Below are 20,443 nucleotides of genomic sequence, written 5' to 3' on the forward strand. Positions count from 1 at the left end.
CTGGAACTCTGTTGCTTTTTTGATGATCCAGCAGATGTTGGCAATTTGATCTCTGGTTCCTCTGCCTTTTCTAAATCCAGCTTGAACATCTGAAAGTTCACGGTTCATGAACTGTTGAAACCTGGCTTGGATACTTTTGAGCATACTTTGTTAGCATGTACAATGAGTGCAATTGTGCACTTAATATGCTAGTAAATTTGGAAAATTCAGCTGTGGCCATAGGACTGGAAAAGGTCAGTTTTCATTCCAATCCCAAAGACAGGCAATGCCAAAGAATGCTCAAACTACTGCACAATTGCACTCATCTCACACGCTAGCAAAGTAATGCTCAAAATTCTCCAAGCCAGGCTCCAACAGTCACTAGATGAATAAATTATGGGGTGATAAATAGTGTCAAGCTTTCATTTTAAGTTTTGAACCTAGGTTTCCCTCTGTACCCATGTTCTTGGGTCCACCATGAAGTATTTACTGTGTAAGGGAACCACTAACTTCATCATGCTTCTGAATATCTGTACCTCTTCTGTTCTGTCCTTCAAAACAAGCACAAGGGCATTCTGAATAGACTCCTGTCTTATTAAACTCCACTTTTTTGTCCAATTCAGATTAAAAAGAAAGACCTAATGGCCATCTTTTTCTATTCATCCAACTCTATTTTCAGGTGAGTAATCTCTTGGTCTGCTTCTTCTGCCCTTCTTAATCAGCACCATCCCTTCTTCATATTTCAATATTCTCATCCTCCCTTCTCCTTTCTTCCCTTTTCTATTCTTCCTCCAAAACTTAAACTTATTCTCTATTCTAACTTCCTTTTATTACTTAACGTTTCCACTATCCTGTTTTCCTCATTCTTTCTATTTTCTTTCTCCTCTGTTAGTCTCAGTCTCTGTATCTGTTCATTTCCCTTTTGCCTATCACTCTTCCCTCTAGCTTCTGTTCCATTTTCTTACTACCTTTTATCCATCCATATCTCATCATCTGTACATGTCTCCAACCACCTCATTTCATACATTCTCTCTTCTATTTACACCTACTTCACTCCATTTCCTCTTCAAACTCTTTCATGCACTTTATTACAAGTGTATCTCTCTACTATCTATTTCTCCACTTATCTCTATCTCTTCAAATTCTCCTTCATAGATTATAACCACTCATATTTCTACTCTATCCAGTCTGCCCCATCTCCTTTTCAACATTTATGTCTAGTTTCATGTCTTTTCATGAAGTGTGAGAAGAGGTAGCCCTTCTTCTTTACAAGGAAAATGTTCCCTAAAGTTTGGATGCCATCTCCTGACAATTTTCTCTGGAAACCTGATGTCAGAAAACCCTATTTCTACTGTATCTTCAATCTTTGACTTTCTAGTAGCCACTTTCAGCTATCTCACAAATATGTGCCAGTCTCTACATTCAAGAAATAACTATTTCATTTACTCCTACATATATTAATTATATATGCATCCCTTTCATTTCCAAGCACATTCCCAGAAAGTATTTTCTATGTTTACTACCTCTATGCCAAGTCCTAAAAACTCATTGCATTAATCATTCCACTGAAACACTGTATGTGAAGAACACCAAGTCTTCCATGTTACCAAACCTAATAAATACTTTCAATTCTCTATATTACTAGATATCTTTGCAATAGCCAACAATATTGTAGAGATGTATAAGTATTAGTTAAGAGCATAAACTTGCAACCAAACTGCCAAAGTATGAAGGATCAACCATTTACTACATAGGTGATACTGGAAAATGTTCTTACTAGCTCTGTGTTTCAGATTCCTTATTTGTAATGTTGGAATAGCACTAAGTAGAATGAGTGTAACAGTCCCTGGTGCATTGTAAATACTATATTGATGGCAACTATTGTACTTATTATGCTATTATTGTGTTATTATTATTGATCACTTCATCTTTTGAAAGTCTTTACTCCTTTGATTCATTAGTCAAAATGGATTTGATCAATATATAGTACTAATCATAAAATATCACTGTCCTAAAATAACAAAGTCTTATTTCTCATTCATACCATTTATCTATCTCAGGTTGTGGGGAGGGATGCTCTCTTCTGTTATCTTTAATAAAGGACACAGAATAATAGAGCCAAGATCACCTGACATAATGCTACTCATCATGGCCAGGAGAGAGGAACACAGACACTCATGTACTGGCTCTTAAAAGTTTTCAATTTTTCAAATAGATAAACAACAAGACCTACTGAACAGCACAGGGAATGATATTCAGTATCATGTAATAGCCTATAGTATCAAATAATCTGAATATATATATATATATATATATATATGGATCACTTTGCTGTACACCTGAAACAAGCACATTATAGTATAAATCAACTATACTTTTTAAAAAGATAAATGAACTTTAACACCAGTGGTGCAAAAAAATTGAGCAAAATTATACTTTATTCAGTTCAGTTGCTCAGTTGTGTCCGACTCTTTGCAACCCCATGAATTGCAGCACACCAGGCCTTCCTGTACATCACCAATTCCCGGAGTTCACCCAAATCAACATCCATTGAGTCGGTGATGCCATCCAGCCATCTCATCCTCTGTCGTCCCCTTCTCCTCCTGCCCTCAATCCCTCTCAGCATCAAAGTCTTTTCCAATGAGTCAACTCTTCGCATGAGGTAGCCAAAGTATTGGAGTTTCAGCCTGAGCATCATTCCTTCCAAAGAAATCCCAGGGCTGATCTCCTTTAGAATGGACTGGTTGGATCTCCTTGCAATCCAAGAGACTCTCAAGAGTCTTCTCCAACATCACAGTTCAAAAGCATCAATTCTTTGGCACTCAGCTTTCTTCACAGTCCAACTCTCACATCCATACATGACCACTGGAAAAACCATAGCCTTGACTAGATGGACCTTTGTTGGTGAAGTAATGTCTCTGCTTTTGAATATGCTATCTAGGTTGGTCATAACTTTCCTTCCAAGGAGTAAGCATCTTTTAATTTCATGGCTGCAATCACCATCTGCAGTCATTTTGGAGCCCCAGAAAATAAAGTCTGACACTGTTTCCCCATCTATTTCCCATGAATTGATGGGACCAGATGCCATGATCTTAGTTTTCTGAATGTTGAGCTTTATTTTAAGCCAACTGTTTCACTCTCCTCTTTCACTTTCATCAAGAGGCTTTTTAGTTCCTCTTCACTTTCTGCCATAAAGGCGGTGCCATCTGCATATCTGAAGTTATTGATATTTCTCCAGGCAATCTTGATTCCAGCTTGTGCTTCTTCCAGCCCACCGTTTCTCATGATGTACTCTGCATAGAAGTTAAATAAGCAGCGTGACAATATACAGCCTTGATAACTTCTTTTCCTATTTGGAACCAGTCTGCTGTTCTATGTCCAGTTCTAACTGTTGCTTCCTGACCTGCATATAGGTTCCTCAAGAGGCAGGTCAGGAGGTCTGGTATTCCCATCTCTTTCAGAATTTTCCACAGTTTATTGTGATCCATGTTTACAGCCATACCAGCCTGAATGTGCCTGATCTCATCTGATCTCGGAAGCTAAGCAGGGTCAGGCCTGCAGAAAATGAAGAGGAATTAAAAAGCCTCTTGATGAAAGTGAAAGAGGAGAGTGAAAAAGTTGGCTTAAAGCTCAACATTCAGAAAACGAAGATCATGCCATCTGGTCTCATCACTTCATGGGAAATAGATGGGGAAACAGTGGAAACAGTGTCAGAGTTTATTTTTTTGGGCTCCAAAATCACTGCAGATGGTGACTGCAGCCATGAAATTAAAAGACGCTTACTCCTTGGAAGAAAAGTTATGACCAAACTAGACAGCATATTCAAAAGCAGAGACATTACTTCACCAACAAAGGTCCATCTAGTCAAGGCTATGGTTTTTCCTGTGGTCATGTATGGATGTGAGAGTTGGACTGTGAAGAAAGCTGAGTGCCAAAGAATTGATGCTTTTGAACTGTGATGTTGGAGAAGACTCTTGAGAGTCCCTTGGACTGCAAGGAGATCCAACCAGTCCATTCTGAAGGAGATCAGCCCTGGGATTTCTTTGGAAGGAATGATGCTCAAGCTGAAACTCCAATATTTTGACCACCTCATGCGAAGAGTTGACTCATTGGAAAAGACTCTGATGCTGGGAAGGATTGGGGGCAGGAGGAGAAGGGGACGACAGAGGATGAGATGACTGGATGGCAACAGTGATTCGATGAACGTGAGTCTGAGTGAACTCCAGGACTTGGTGATGGACAGGGAGGCCTGGTGTGCTGCGATTCATGGGGTCACAAAGAGTCGGACACAACTGAGCGACTGAACTGAACTGAACTGATTGTGATCCACACAGTCAAAGGCTTTGGCATAGTCAAAAAGCAGAAATAGAGGTTTTTCTGGAACTCTCTTGCTTTTTCCGTGATCCACCGGATGTTGGCAATTTGTTCTCTGGTACTTCTGCCTTTTCTAAAACCAGCTTGAACATCTGGAATTTCACGGTTCATGTATTGCTGGAGACTGGCTTGGAGAATTTTGAGCATTACTTATGAGATGAGTGCAATTGTGCAGTAGTTTGAGCATTCCTTGGCATTGAGTTTCTTTGGGATTGGAATGAAAACTGACCTTTTCCAGTCCTGTGGCCTGGAGTTTTCCTGCTGAGTTTTCCAAATGTGCTGGCATATTGAGTGCAGCACTTTCACAGCATCTTCTTCCAAGATTTGAAATAGCTCAACTGGAACACCATCACCTCCACTAGCTTTGTTCATAGTGATGCTTTCTAAGGCCCACTTGACTTCACATTCCAGGATGTCTGGTTCTAGGTGAGTGATCACACCATCGTGATTATCTTGTTCATGAAGCTCTTTTTTATACAGTTCTTCTGTGTATTCTTGCTACCTCTTCTTAATATCTTCTGCTTCTTTTAGGTCCATACCATTTCTGTCCTTTATTGTGCCCATCTTTGCATGATATGTTCCCTTGGTATCTCTAATTTTTTTGAAGGGATCTCTAGTCTTTCCCATTCTGTTGTTTGTCTTTCTATTTCATTGCATTGATTGCTGAGGAAGGCTTTCTTTTCTCTCCTTGCTATTCTTTGGAACTCTGCATTTAGATGCTTATATCTTTCGTTTTCTCCTTTGCATTTCACTTCTCTTCTTTTCACAGCTATTTGTAAGGCCTCCCCAGACAGCCATTTTGCTTTCTTGCATTTCTTTTCCATGGGGATGGTCTTCATCCCTGTCTCCTGTACAATGTCAATGATACTTAATTTTATGAATTAAAAAGAACAATATTCTAGTTCCTGAGTGATCACAGTGTTTCCAAAGTGTACTACTGATATGGAAGCAGTTATAATAGATTGCACTAACCACAAAACTTTTGAACAGAGATGAAAATTTTTAAACGTACACCTTAGATAAAGTTTCCAATCCTTCCTCGGAAATCACACATGTTATTTCCACTCACATTTGGTTAGCCAAACCCAGTCATTTGTCCAAGGCTCTATGAAAGTGAAATACTAACACATACCCAGAGGGAAGTGAACTGGAAATAGTGGAAGTAGCAATATTGACTACCCCACTTAGCTTTCAAGATACTACACACTAGTAGTTCTAGTAACACCTTCTTTTCTTTTCTTGTTCTCCTTCATAGGTTCTTCTTTCTTCTCTTCTGCTTTAATGATAGTAATGCTACATGATTGAAAGCTTGGCATGATTTTCCTCTCACTGTATATACTTTCCTGAAGTGATCACACCCACGTACATGGTTGTACCATCATATTGACAATATCAAAATCTACCTCTCTTGCTTGTGTCTCTCTCCTGGTCTTACGACTTGAATATTCAACTGCTATTAGACTTCTGCCTTTGGATAATCTACAACCTTCTTAAACTTATTGCCCAAAATTAACCTCACAGATTTATTCTACCTAAACTTTTCATAAATCTCATGTCATGTACCCCAGTTTGTAACACCATCATTCACCATTTCCCTTGGGTACCTTCTACCTTGGCTCCTCCTCTTTGCTCTCATTCTGACATTGGTAGTTGTTACTATTTCCTCAGTGTACCTCCCCTTCTCCATCTTTAATCCATTGCTCTGAAATGGAGTTTCACCACTCCTCATCTAAACTGTTTAAGCTGTCTCCTAACCAGCTTCCCTATTTCCAGTCTTGTTCCCTTAAAATACATCCTCTGCTCAGTAACTAGAGTACCATATATAACATTAAAAAACCTGACCACCTCATTTTCTTGCTTATAATATACCATTCAATTTCCTGCAACTGCTCAATTGGTTTTCTCTGCCTGGGTATCTCTCCTCTCTTCCCTCCACTTTCCACCTACAATTTTCTTGACTACATTTCCAATAAAACAAAACTGAATGCCAATACTAATAATCAGGAACTTGGGTGTTAACATCATCCAGCAACACTTTATTCAACTTGATCCAAACAATGAGTTAGATGACCCTTTTCTTTCATAATTACTCATAACTTTATCATTTAATTTTTGTGATTATCTACTAGGCATCTCCCTGCTAACTCTCTTAAGATCATATCATCAATGTTTCCATACCCAGAACCTAGTCCATGGTCATGTATGTATTAGGAAGTCAAAACATGTTTGGTGAATAAATAAATGAATTAATGAATACTACTAATCTTCCATCAAAAATTTTTCTCCCTCCACTGTCTCTTGCTCTACTTCTCTATGTCTTCTTTTCTTTCTTCTCATTTACTTCATACTTTTCTCCAAATTCTCCTTTTTCTTTTAGGATATTCTAATATCTAGCTTTTTAATTTTATCTTCTCTCCCTTTTTTTTAAACCAAATTTTCTATTCTGTTTCTCTCCTCTCATAGTCTCTCTTTTCTTTACCCATTTGTTCTTGAATGATTTATGTGTGTGTGTAGAAAAGATCTGGGAGTATACCAATAAAATAAATATATATGTTAATTTTATTGACCTCATCTCCACATTATTCTTCCCACTTCTATCCACTTCCCTTTTCTCCATGATTTTCTCCTCTACTCTCTCAGCTCTTCTTTATTAATTCAACTTTTCTCTTAACAATTCACTTACTATTTTTCCTTGTCCATCTTCTTGTCTCTCAGAAAAAATAAATAGTAAATTTAAAGTAAAGGAAGAATAGCATATACCATATAGGCAAGCACACTTCATGTATTCATCACATGTTTATCAGGCTTGTATTTGAGATTCATTGTGTATAATAACAAATGCACAAACTTGAAATAGCACAGAGCCTGCACTGAAAGATCATATTTTTTCCATTCAATAAATGTTCACTAAGTTACTTAAAATTGATACTTATTAAGGTAGGAGAGAGCTTTAGGAAGTGACAAATGACAGCAGAGAAACTAGAAAAATAAAAAAGCAAGAACCAAGAAAGTTTTTCAATGTTGGGGCAAAGAATTTTACTGAACTGGAAATGCATTTAAAGTTCTTCTTTTTAAAAGCAAAATTTCCTTACCTAAAAACTGTGATGATAATAATGAGTCATGAAAAACATAAAAACTGTTATAGTTTTTATACTTTAAAAGTAGAAAAGTATGAAATATATATATTTCCACACACATATATGGAAATATGTATATTATTAAAATGTATATTCTCAAGTTGTTTGGAAATTCATTTATTTCTCAGCATTCCCATGCAATGTGGCATGACATGTATGTTGCTATAATTTTGCACTTATATATATAGCATCGTATGTTTCAGAAAATAGCTAACATCTCACTTGATTCTCATAATTCTGCACTATAGACTATTGCTGCAGTTAAACCTAGATGCTATTGTGTCACCGTGTTTATGCCTGTGTATGTGGTTGTGAGTCTGTGTATTTAAGTACCCTTGACTTTGTATAGGGATTCCCTGGTGGCTCAGATGGTAAAGAATCTGCCTGCAGTGCAGGAGACTCTGATTCAATCCTTGGGTGGGAAATATCCCCTGAAGAAAGGAATGACAACCCACTCTTGTACCTTGCCTGGAGAATTCCATGGACTGAGGAGCTTGGTGGGCTATAGTCCATGGGGTCACAAAGAGTCGGACATACTGAGAAACTTCCATTTTCACTTCACTTTCACTTTGACTATGTATATACCTGTGTATTACATGTCTCTGAGTACACATAAACATTTATACACTGTGAAAGTATATCTCTGTGTGTCTGAAAGTGTTCATATGGAAAATTCCCTATTTTTCATTGAAATAGAGTTGATTTACAATATTGTGTTAGTTTCAAGTGTACAGCACAGTGATCAGTTATATATATATATATATATATATATAATTTCAGATTATTTTCCATTATTATAAATATTGAGTATAGTACCTCATGCTGTAACAATAAGTCCTTGTTTTTTTTTAATTTACTTTATATATAGTAGTGTGTATCTGTTAATCTCAAACACAAATTCCTTATTTATCCCTTTCACCTCCATTTCAACCTTTTTGGTAAACATAAGTTTGTTTTCTATGTCTGTGAGTCTATTTCTGTTTTGTATAGAGATTCATTTGTATTATTTTTTAGATTCCACATATAAGTGATAGTATATAATATTTATCTTTCTCTGTCTGACTTACTTCACTTAGTATATTTTCTAGGTCCATCTATGCTGTTGCAAATGGCAGTATTTCATTATATTTTTATGGCTGAGTAATACTCCATTGTGTGTGTGTGTATCACATCTTCTTAAAGCAATCATCTATTAATGGACACGTGTTGTTTCCATGTTTTGGCTATTGTAAATGGTGCTGCTATAAACATAGGGGTGCGTGTATCTTTTCAAATTATAGTTTTGTCCAGGTATGTGCCTAGGAGTGGGATTGCTGGGTCATATGGTAGCTCTATGTTCACTTTTTTTAAGGAACCTCCATACAGCTCTCCATAGTAGCTGTCCTATATACATACCCACTAACAGTGTAGGAGGGTTCTCTTTCCTCCACACCCTTTCCAGAACTTATTAATTTATAGGCTTTTTAATGATAGCCATTCTGATCAGTATGAGATGATACCTCATTGTGGTTTTGATTTGCATTTCTCTGATAATTAGTGAGTGATGATGAGCAGTTTTTCATGTGCTTGTTAGCCAACTCTGTATTTATATGTGTATATATAATACTAGGTCTGTAAGTGCACATACCTGTAGCTATGTTAGGAAATGTATGCCTCTATGTGCATTTCTAATTTGTAAGTTTGCTTTCAACCCTGGTCCTACCCCCATGATACTTTAGATGAGCCGGGCACTCTCTGACCTCATCGTGTAGAGGAGGGTTCCATTGTCCACCAGTCTGAGCAGCTTGTTAGGTGTGGTCATGTTATGGGCCACTGATTTCTTGCCATTGTGGAAGAAGGTGTCAGGGGTCCAGATCTTACTAGCCAGGAGATTATTCAGTGGAAGGATCTTCATGGGTCCATCAAACTTCAGTCTTTCATCATGCCATGTCTGCCGAAAAAATACATCAATGGTGTACTCCTAAGGACAAAAAGAGAAAACAACATTTCAGCAGAGTTCTGGTGAGGATCCACAGTGCCCTTAGCAAATATTAATTACTTTGCAGTATTTCCTCTGATGTAGAGAAGCAGCAATCTATTGACAGTAGTTACTGGCAAGTAGGGCAAATGACTATGATTGAGAAATAATGTCATGGTAATCAATAAGTACATAAATAATATGTCCAAGAAGATTTCACTTAGGAAGATCACTGCCAATGCTGCCCTGCACATCATACAATCTGAATACAAGACTTTGCCTTATGAAAAGGCAAGAGCTCCCTTCTCTACGGAGTGGCATCTCTAATAAGAGCAAACTCCTAATCTTGTCTTTTCTACTAAATGATCCCATATGAACATCAAAAGCCAATATAACAACTGCCATAAAACTAAAACCTTAAATTTTAAAAATGATTTAATTTGATTCTCAAACTAACAGTGTATCTAATGAGTTAATATCTTATCTTCAATAAGTAAAGCACTCTTACAGATAAGGAAAAACAAACACAAATAGAAAAATGGGTAAATGACATGAACAGAAAAATTCATGAAACAGATAGAAATTGTTAATAAACATTTTTTCAAAATTGCTGTTCACCTAAATACAAATTCAAATAACAATAAACATTACTGGTATTGGTAACAGCAGACTAAATCATTTGGACATATCTTCTTGTAGTTATTAATCATAAAATTTGAACCAAAACATATAGATAGATAGACAATTTGAAACCAATGAGAAATGGCTGAAAGCAGACAAAAACTTGAAGAAAGTTTACTCTTGAAAGATAGCAACAGCAACAGGTTAAAATTGTGTTTGTGGCTTTCTTTTCTAAAGGTGGTCTCCCAAACCTAGAATTTCTATGTCTAATATCACAGCCTTAATGGCTCAAAGTGGATAACCATCTGGAATCTTAGAGGGTAGGAATCCTGGAAGCAAGAGAGTCACTGAGGGGATAGGAACTCAAACCCCAGTATATATTTTGCCCCAAATCCTAGCTGACCACTACATACAAATGAAAACTCTGGGGCTCTGGAAAAAAGTCAGACAGAAACAATAAGGGAATCCTCCAGTCAATGAAAGATGACAAATGTGTGGTGGGTGATGTTTGTGCATTTGGCAGAAATCAGAAAAATTATTGGCTTAATATACCTCAGAAGAAAGAGCTCAAATTTGACCAAAGAACTGAAAATTCAGGGGGAAGCCTTGAGAAAAAACCAAAACCATTCAAAGGGAAGTCTGAAATTCTGAGTACAAACTCTGCCCAAATCTTTGACTGGCCACTAAACTACACAAGGGATAGGGGACACATCTAGGTAGTCAGGTAAAACAAGGCAGTCAGAAGCTGCTTAAAATATGTTGTTGTTTTTGAGTCACTAAGTCGTATTCAACTCTTTTGCGACTTCTTGGACTGTAGCCTTCCAGGTTCTTTTGTCCATGGTATTTTCCAGGCAAGAATACTGAAGTGGGTTGCCATTTCCTTCTCCAGGGGATCTTCTCAACCCAGGGATTGAGCCTGCATCTCCTGCATTATATGAAGATTCTTTACCACTGAGCCACTAGGGAAGCCCCCTCAGTGGCTTCCAATTATATTTGGAATAAATACCTTTACCTTTCCCTTATCTAGAAAGTACTTCATAAACTGGCCCTTATTTTCTCCAACCACTTGCACCTCCATAAATTAGCCAGTCTGGCTTATCTCCTTCTCTAGAACACTAAGAGGAGAAGGAAATAGCAACCCACTCCAGTATTCTTGCCTAGAGAATCCTGTGGACAGTGGAGCCTGGTGGGCTGCCACCTATGGGGTCTCACAAAATCGGACATGACTGGAGCGACTTAGCATGCATGTATGCATTGGAGAAGAAAATGGCAAACCACTCCAGTATTCTTGCCTGGAGAATCCCAGGGACAGAGGAGCCTGGTGGGCTGCCGTCTATGGGGTCGCACAGAGTCGGACACGACTGAAGTGACTTAGCAGCAGCAGAACACTAAGAACACCTCTGCTTAAGGATTAAGATATTATATAATCTATTATCTAAACTGGAACATTTTTGAGAGTGAGAGGAGGCTTTATCAATAATTATATCAGAATGACAGGTGTAAGCCAGGACTATGACAGTTTTAAAACTGGAATTAGATTCCCACACAAAACCAGCACCCTGAAGGGCTCTGACCTCAGCATAGTGAAGTGAAGTGAAAGTCGCTCAGTCATGTCTGACTCTTTGCAACCCCATGGACAGTATAGTCCTTGGAATTCTCTAGGCCAGAATACTGGAGTGGGTAGCCTTTCCCTTCCCCAGGGGATCCTCCCAACCCAGGGATTGAACCCAGGTCTCTTGCATTGCAGGTGGATTATTTACCAGCCAAGGCACAAGAGAAGCCCCTCAGCATAAGGGTGAATTAAATAAAATGAACTAGACAAAACCAATCTACAGCATGAAAATGAAGAAAGGAAACTTATACAAGCATGAATTATGAAATGGAGAAGGGGTAAGGGGAAGCATTTCTACTGAGATTTAGCAACTTCAAATTTAATCTGAGCTAAATATTTAAATGTACACATGGTTTGGGTCTTACAAGCTGAGAAATTAACATGAAAATAGGTCTCAGGATGGGGATACCCCTAGACTGACTTACAAAAGCAAACACTCTAGAGGGACATAGCCATAAATAAATGCTTGCTGAAAAAAAGTATGCAATTCACAACAACAAAACACCTAAGGAAATGGTCATAAGCAAGAGTCAGCCAATACGATATATAGCTCACCCCTCAAGAACCTCACATATGAGGGCTTCCTTGATAGCTCAGTGGGTAAACAATCTGCCTGCAATGCAGGAGACCTGGTTCAATTCCTGGGTCAGAAAGATCCACTGGAGAAGGGATAGGCTACCCACTCCAGTATTCTTGGGCTTCCGAGGTGGCTCAGCTGGTAAAGAATCTGCCTACAATGCAGGTGACCTGGGTTCAATCCCTGGGCTGGGAAGATCCCCTGGATAAGGGAATGGCTACCCACTCCAGATTCTGGCCTGGAGAATTCCATGGTCTGTAGTATAGTCCATGGGGCTGCAAAGAGTCGGACACAACTGATCAACTTTTACTTCACAAGAACCTCACATAACAAAATAAAATATATATTATAAAGGAACTACTGAATATATTAAAATGCTAAAAGTATCAAGGGAGAGATTGAGAATATGAGAAAAGATCAAAACATTATGGGGTAGGAATGAGAAAAAAACAGATTTTAAAAAGATCTATTTGAAGTAAATGTTCTGTGAAACAAAAATAAAAAGTCAATGGATATGTTATATAGAAGATTAGATATTATTGAACAGAGATTAGTGAACTGGAAAATACATGCGAAGAAAACTTTTTCAGTGTATATTTCTAACAAAGTTCTAAAGTTATGAACATGAGTTTGGGTAAAGTCTAGGAGCTGGTGATGGATAGGGAGGCCTGGCATGCTGCAGTCCATGGGGTCGTAAAGAGTCAAACACGATTGAGCAACTGAACTGAACTGAACTGAAAGTCAGAGAATAGAGAAAATGAGGAACAATAACATACTAATGGATGAAAGTTTCTCGGAATTGTTGAAACATTAGTGTAAGTACCTTAGTTTCGAGAACCTTAATTGAGGGCAGTCTTAAGATGGTGGAGGAATAGAACAGGGAGACCATTTTCTCCCCCACAAATTCATTGAAAGAACATTTGAACACTGAGCAAATTCCACAAAACAACTTCTCAATGCTGGCAGAGGACATCAGACACCCAGAAATGCAGCCCATTGTCTTAGAAAGGAGGTAGGACAAAATATAAAAGATAAAAAGAGAGACAAAAGAGGTAGGGAGGAGAAGTATCCTGGGAAGGGAGTCTTAAAAGAGAAGTTTCCAAACACCAGGAAACACTCTCACTGGCGGGTCTGTGGGGAATCTTAGAATCTCAGAGGGCAACATAAACAGGATGAAAAATAAATAAATAAATAAATAAAACCCACAGATTATATAACGGCAACTCCAGTGCTCACAGCTGCCACCAGCAAGTAAGGGATGAACAGGGAGGTGCTGGCTGCATTGCTTAGGGTAAGGACCAGCTGGAATGCCCTGAAGGCAATCTGAGGGAACTAACCTGAGATAGCAACCCAAACTGTGGGATAGCCAGAGAGAGAGAGAGAGAGAACTATCCTGCGAAAAGCCCTAACCTGAGGCACTGCTAGGGCTGCTCACAGACCAAAGGACTGAGCAAATACCAGAGGAGAGCTAGCAGGCTGCAGACCTGCTTATCCTCCACCAGAGACAAGCAGGCGGGGGGCAGCCAGAGCCAGAAAAGGACAATCGCAGACCCAAAGAGGCATCTTCTACCAAACTGCAAACAGGCTCCATTGCTAACCAAGAGTTCTTGGGATTGTGGATGGTTGACATTGCCGGGACAGTCACAGCCAGAGATCAGCTCCCCAGAAGAGACACATGGCACACCTGAGAAGGCGCGCCCACTGTACACCCAGAAAACTGAGCAGCTGGGACAGGGGAGGCGATCAGATGCACCACCCACCTGGGAGTGACTGCTCGCCAAGCACCTGGTCACCTCAGCTGCTCAGACCAGGGAAGGGCAAAAAACGCAGGCCCAACCTAGTCTGCGCCTTTGGGGAGTACTCAAGAACCTGACTATGAGCTGCTTAGACCTGGAAAGTGCACAGAACCCAGGGCCCACCTCAGACACTTTCTGGGAGAGCAACCTAGAGCCTGAGAAGTGTAGACCATGAAAGCACAGATGCCGTGAGCAGGGGCAAACCCAGTGCGGCTGAAACACTGCAAGCACTCCCCACACATGCCAGGGGTATTTGTTTGCATTGTTCCTCCCTCCCCACCGCAAGACAGAACAGTTCAGTTCAATTCAGTTCAGTCGCTCAGTCGTGTCTGACTCTTTGTGACCCCATGAACCGCAGCACGCCAGGCCTCCCTGTCCATCACCAACTCCCAGAGTTTACTCAGACTCATGTCCATTGAGTCAGTGATGTCATTCAGCCATCTCATCCTCTGTCGTCCCCTTCTCCTCCTGCCCCCCAATCTCTCCCTCTCTCTCTTCACATGAGGTGGCCAAAGTATTGGAGTTTCAGCTTTAGCATCAGTCCTTCCAGTGAATACCCAGGACTGATCTCCTTTAGGATGGACTGGTTGGATCTCCTTTCAGTCCAAGGGACTCTCAAGAGTCTTCTCCAACACCACAGTTCAAAAGCATCAATTCTTCGGCACTCAGCTTTCTTCACAGTCCAACTCTCACATCCATACATGACCACAGGAAAAACCATAGCCTTAACTAGATGGACTTTTGTTGGCAAAGTAATGTCTCTGCTTTTTCATATGCTATCTAGGTTGGGCATAACTTTCCTTCCAAGGAGTAAGTGTCTTTTAATTTCATGGCTGCAATCACCATCTGCAGTGATTTTGGAGCCCCCCCAAAATAAAGTCTGACACCGTTTCCACTGTTTCTCTATTTGCCATGAAGTGATGGGACCAGATGCCATGATCTTCGTTTTCTGAATGTTGAGCTTTAAGCCAACTTTTTCACTCTCCTCTTTCACTTTCATCAAGAGGCTTTTTAGTTCCTCTTCACTTTCTGCCATAAGGGTGGTGTCATCTGCATATCTGAGGATATTTATATTTCTCCTGGCAATCTTGATTCCAGGTTGTGCTTCTTCCAGCCCACCATTTCTCATGATGCACTCTAGTGAGACTAAATAAGTGACCACCTTCACCCCCTTTTGTCAGGGCAGAAATTAAACACTGAAGAGATCAGCAAACAGAAGCTAAAATAAACAGAGGGAACCGCTTTGGAAGTGACAGGTACAACAGATTAAAACACTGTAGTTAGCATCGACTACATTGGAAGGGGCCTATAGATATTGAGAAGTATAAGCCAGATCAAGGAACTATCTGAAACTGAACTGACCCCACACTGTCTGCAACAGCTCCAGAGAAATTCCTAGATATATTTTTACTCATCATTTTAAATTTTTTTTAATTTTTAAGTCCTCTATTACTCCTTTAATTTTCATTTTTATAATCAACTATTACCTTGAAAATTAAAGACCCTATTTTTAAAGCAAACTTCATATATACATTTTATAATTTTTGTGACTTTGTTTTCATTTTTAATATTTTAATTTTGAGAGTCTAACCTCCACTCTAGATTTTTATTTTTTGCTTTTTGGTATTATTATCAATTCTGTACCATTAAGAACCCAATCTTCAGTACCCATTTTTACTTGGGAGTGTAATTACTGGCTTGAATGTTCTCTTCCCTTTTTGACTCTCTTTTTTCTCTGCCAGGTCACCTCTATCTCCTCCCTCCCCCCTCCCCCTTCTCCTCTCTACCCGACTCTGTGAATCTCTTTCTGTGTTCTGGGCTGTAGAGAACACTTAGTGAACTGACTACTGGCTGGATCTGTCTCTCTCCATTTGATTTCCCCTTTTCTCCCCCTGGTCACCTCTGTCTCCTTCCTCTGTCTTCTCTTCCCTGTGTAACTCCGTGAACATCTCTGAGGGGTCCAGACTGTGGAGAGCCCATAGAGGACTGATTACTGGCTAGCTTGCTCTCTCCCCTTTTGATTCCCCATCTTCTCCTCCTGGTCACATCTATCTCCCTCCAACCTCTTCTTTTCTCCATGTAAGCCTGTGAACCTCTCCGGGTGTCCCTCATTGTGGAGAAACTTTTCATCATTAACCTAGATGTTTTATTATCAGTGCTATATAGATGGAGAAGTCTTGAGGCTACTGTAAGAATAAGACTGAAATCCAGAGGCAGAGGGCTTAAGTCCAAATCCTGAGAACACCAGAGAACTCCTGACTCCAGGAAACAATCAACAGGAGCTCATCCAAAAGCCTCCATACCTACACTGAAACAAAGCACCACCCAAGGGCCAACAAGTTCCAGAGCAAGACATACCACACAAATTCTCCAGCAACACAGGAACATAGCCCTGAGCTTCAATATACAGGCTGCCCAAAGTCACACCAAACCCATTGACATCTCAAAACTCACTACTGGACACTTCATTGCACTCCAGAAAGAAGAAATCCAGCTCCACCCACCAGAACACTTACACAAGCTTCCCTAACCAGGAAACCTTGACAAACCACCCATCCAACCTCACCCACAGTGAGGAACCTCCACAATAAAGAGGAACCACAAACTTCCAGAATATGGAAAGGCCACCCCAAACACAGCAATATAAACAAGATGAAAATGCAGAGAATACTCAGCAGGTAAAGGAACAGGATAAATGCCCACCAAACCAAACAAAAGAGGAAGAGATTGGGAATCTACATGAAAAAGAACTCAGGATAATGATAGTGAAAATGATCCAAAATCTTGAAAACAAATTGGAGTTACAGATAAATAGCCTGGAGACAAGGATTGAGAAGATGCAAGAAATGTTTAACAAGGACCTAGAAGAAATAAAAAACAGTCAATATATAATGAGTAATGCAATAAATGAGATAAAAAACCACTCTGGAGGGAACCAACAGTAGAATAACGAAGGCAGAAGATAGGATAAGTGAGGTAGAATATAGAATGGTAGAAATAAATGAATCAGAGAGGAAAAAAGAATTAAAAGAAATGAGGACAACCTCAGAGACCTCTGGGACAATGTTAATGGCCAACATTCGAATCATAGGAGTCCCAGAAGAAGAAGACAAAAAGAAAGGCCATGAGAAAATACTTGAGGAGAAAATAATTGAAAACTTCCTTAAAATGGGAAAGGAAATAGTCATCCAAGTCCAAGAAACCCAGAGAGTCCCAAACAGGATAAACCCAAGGCAAAACACCCAGAGACACATATAAATCAAATTAACAAAGATCAAACACAAAGAACAAATATTAAAAGCAGCAAGGGAAAAACAACAAATGACACACAAGGGGATTCCCTAAGGATAACAGCAGATCTTTCAATAGAAACTTTTCAGGCCAGAAGGGAATGGCAGGACATACTTAAAGTGATGAAAGAGAAAAACCTACAACCAGATTACTGTACTCAGCAAGGATCTCATTCAAATATGAAGGAGAAATCAAAAGCTTTACAGACAAGGAAAAGCTGAGAGAATTCAGCACCACCAAACCAGCTCTCCAACAAATGCTAAAGGATTTCCCCTGGACAGGAAACACAGAAAGGGTGTATAAACTTGAACCCAAAACAACAAAGTAAATGGCAATGGGATCATACTTATCAGTAATTACCTTAATTATAAATGGGATGAATGCCCCAACCAAAAGACAAAGACTGGCTGAATGGATACAAAAACAAGACCCCTATATATGTTGTCTACAAGAGACCCACCTCAAAACAAGGGACACATACAGACTGAAAGTGAAGGGCTGGAAAAAGATATTCCATGCAAATAGAGACCAAGAGAAAGCAGGAGTAGCAATACTCATATCAGATAAAATAGACTTTAAAATAAAGGCTGTGAAAAGAGACAGAGAAGGACACTACATAATGATCAAAGGATCAAGCCAAGAAGATATTACAACTATAAATATATATGCACCCAACATGGGAGCACTGCAATATGTAAGGCAAATGCTAACAAGTATGAAAGGGGAAATTAACAAAACACAATAATAGTGGGAGACTTTAATACTCCACTCACACCTATGGATAGATCAACTAAACAGAAAATTAACAAGGAAACACAAACTTTAAATGATACAATAGACCAGTTAGACCTAATTGATATCTATAGGACATTGCACCCCAAAACAATGAATTTCACCTTTTTTTCAAGTGCACATGGAACCTTCTCCAGGATAGATCACATCCTGGGCCATAAATCTGGCCTTGGTAAATTCAAAAAAATTGAAATCATTCCAAGCATCTTTTCTAACCACAATGCAGTAAGGTTAGATGTCAATTACGGGAGAAAAGCTATTAAAACTTCCAACATATGGAGGCTGAACAACACGCTGCTGAATAACCAACAAATCACAGAAGAAATCAAAAAAGAAATCAAAATATAGAAATGAATGAAAATGAAAACACAACAACCCAAAACCAATGGGACACTGTAAAAGCAGTGTTAAGGGGAAGGTTCATAGCAATACAGGCTTACCTCAAGAAACAAAAAAAAAAGTAAAAAAAAAAAAAAAACCTAACTCTACACCTAAAGCAACTAGAAAAGGAAGAAATGAAGAACCCCAGCGTTAGTAGAAGGAAGGAAATCTTAAAAATTAGGGCAGAAATATATGCAAAAGAAACAAAAGAGACCATAGCAAAAATCAACAAAGCTAAAACTTGGTTCTTTGAGAAGATAAATAAAATTGACAAACCATTAGCCAGACTCATCAAGAAACAAAGGGTGAAGAATCAAATCAACAAAATTAGAAATGAAAATGGAGAAATCACAACAGACAACACAGAAATACAAAGGATCATAAGAGACTACTATCAGCAATTATATGCCAATAAAATGGACAACATGGAAGAAATGGACAAATTCTTAGAAAAGTACAACTTTCCAAACTGAACCAGGAAGAAATAGAAAATCTTAACAGACCTATCACAAGCATATAATCAGAAATCTTCCAGCAAACAAAAGCTCCAGACCAGATGGCTTCACAGCTGAATTCTACCAAAAATTTAGAGAAGAGCTAACACCTATCCTACTCAAACTCTTCCGGAAAATCACAGAGAAAGGTAAACTTGCAAACTCATTGTATGAGGCCACCGTCACCCTAATACCAAAATCTGACAAAGATGCCACAAAAAAAGAAAACTACAGGCCAATATCACTGATGAACATAGATGCAAAAATCCTTAACAAAATTCTAGCAAACAGAATCCAACAACACATTAAAAAGATCATACATCATGACCAAGTGGGCTTTATCCTGGGGATGCAAGGATTCTTCAATATCCACAAGTCAATCAACGTAATACACCACATTAACAAACTGAAAGATAAAACCATATGATTATCTCAATAGATGCAGAGAAAGCCTTTGACAAAATTCAACATCCATTTATGATAAAGACCCTCCAGAAAGCAGGAATAGAAGGAACATGCAACAACATAATAAAAGCTATATATCACACACCAACAGCAAACATTAACCTCAATGGTGAAAAATTGAAACCATTTCTCTTCAAGTCAGGAACAAGACAAGGGTGCCCACTCTCACCACCACTATTCAACATAATTTTGGAAGTTTTGGCCACAGCAATCAGAGAAGAAAAAGAAAGAAAAGGAAATCCAGATTGGAAATGAAGAAGTAGAACTCTCACTGTTTGCAGGTGACATGATCCTCTACATAAAAAACCCTAAAGACCCTACCAGAAAATTACTAGAGCTAATCAATGAATATAGTAAAGTTGCAGGATATAAAATCAACACACAGAAATCCCTTGCATTCCTATACACTAACAATGAGAAAACAGAAAGAGAAATTAAGGAAACAAGACCATTTACCATTACAACAAAAAGAATAAAATACCTAGGAATATATCTACCTAAAGAAACAAAAGACCTATATATAGAAAACTATAAAATACTGATAAAAGAAAGCAAAGAGGACACAAATAGATGGAGAAATATACCATGTTCATGGATTGAAAAAATCAGTATAGTGAAAATGAGTATACAACCCAAAGCAATCTATAGACTCAATGTAATCCCTATCAAGCTACCAAAGGTGTTTTTCACAGAACTGCTGCTGATGATGATGCTAAGTCGCTTCAGTCATGACCAACTCTGTGCAACCCCATAGACAGCAGCCCACCAGGCTCTCCTGTCCCTGGGATTCTCCAGGCAAGAACACTGGAGTGGATTGCCATTTCCTTCTCCAATGCATGAAAGTGAAAAGTGAAAGTGAAGTCACTCAGTCATGTCCGACTCTTTGAAACCCCATGGACTGCAGTCTACCAGGCTCCTCTGTCCATGAGATTTTCCAGGCAAGAGTACTGGAGTGGGCTGCCATTGC

The 20,443-nt window shown here is 39.0% G+C and overlaps 1 protein-coding gene across 1 annotated transcript in view; it reads right to left on the reverse strand.

Moving 5' to 3' along the window:
- The window catches only part of GABRA3 (gamma-aminobutyric acid type A receptor subunit alpha3), a 243,619-nt gene that overhangs the window by 68,463 nt on the left and 154,713 nt on the right, over positions 1 to 20,443 (reverse strand). Inside the window, exon 5 of the mRNA XM_040265444.1 lies at positions 9,230 to 9,450. Coding sequence (XP_040121378.1) covers positions 9,230 to 9,450 — 221 coding nt within the window. The remainder of the gene's footprint in view (positions 1 to 9,229; positions 9,451 to 20,443) is intronic.

The sequence above is a fragment of the Oryx dammah genome, unplaced genomic scaffold (assembly GCF_014754425.2).
Source record: "Oryx dammah isolate SB20612 unplaced genomic scaffold, SCBI_Odam_1.1 HiC_scaffold_23, whole genome shotgun sequence".
Classification (NCBI taxonomy): Eukaryota; Metazoa; Chordata; class Mammalia; order Artiodactyla; family Bovidae; genus Oryx; species Oryx dammah.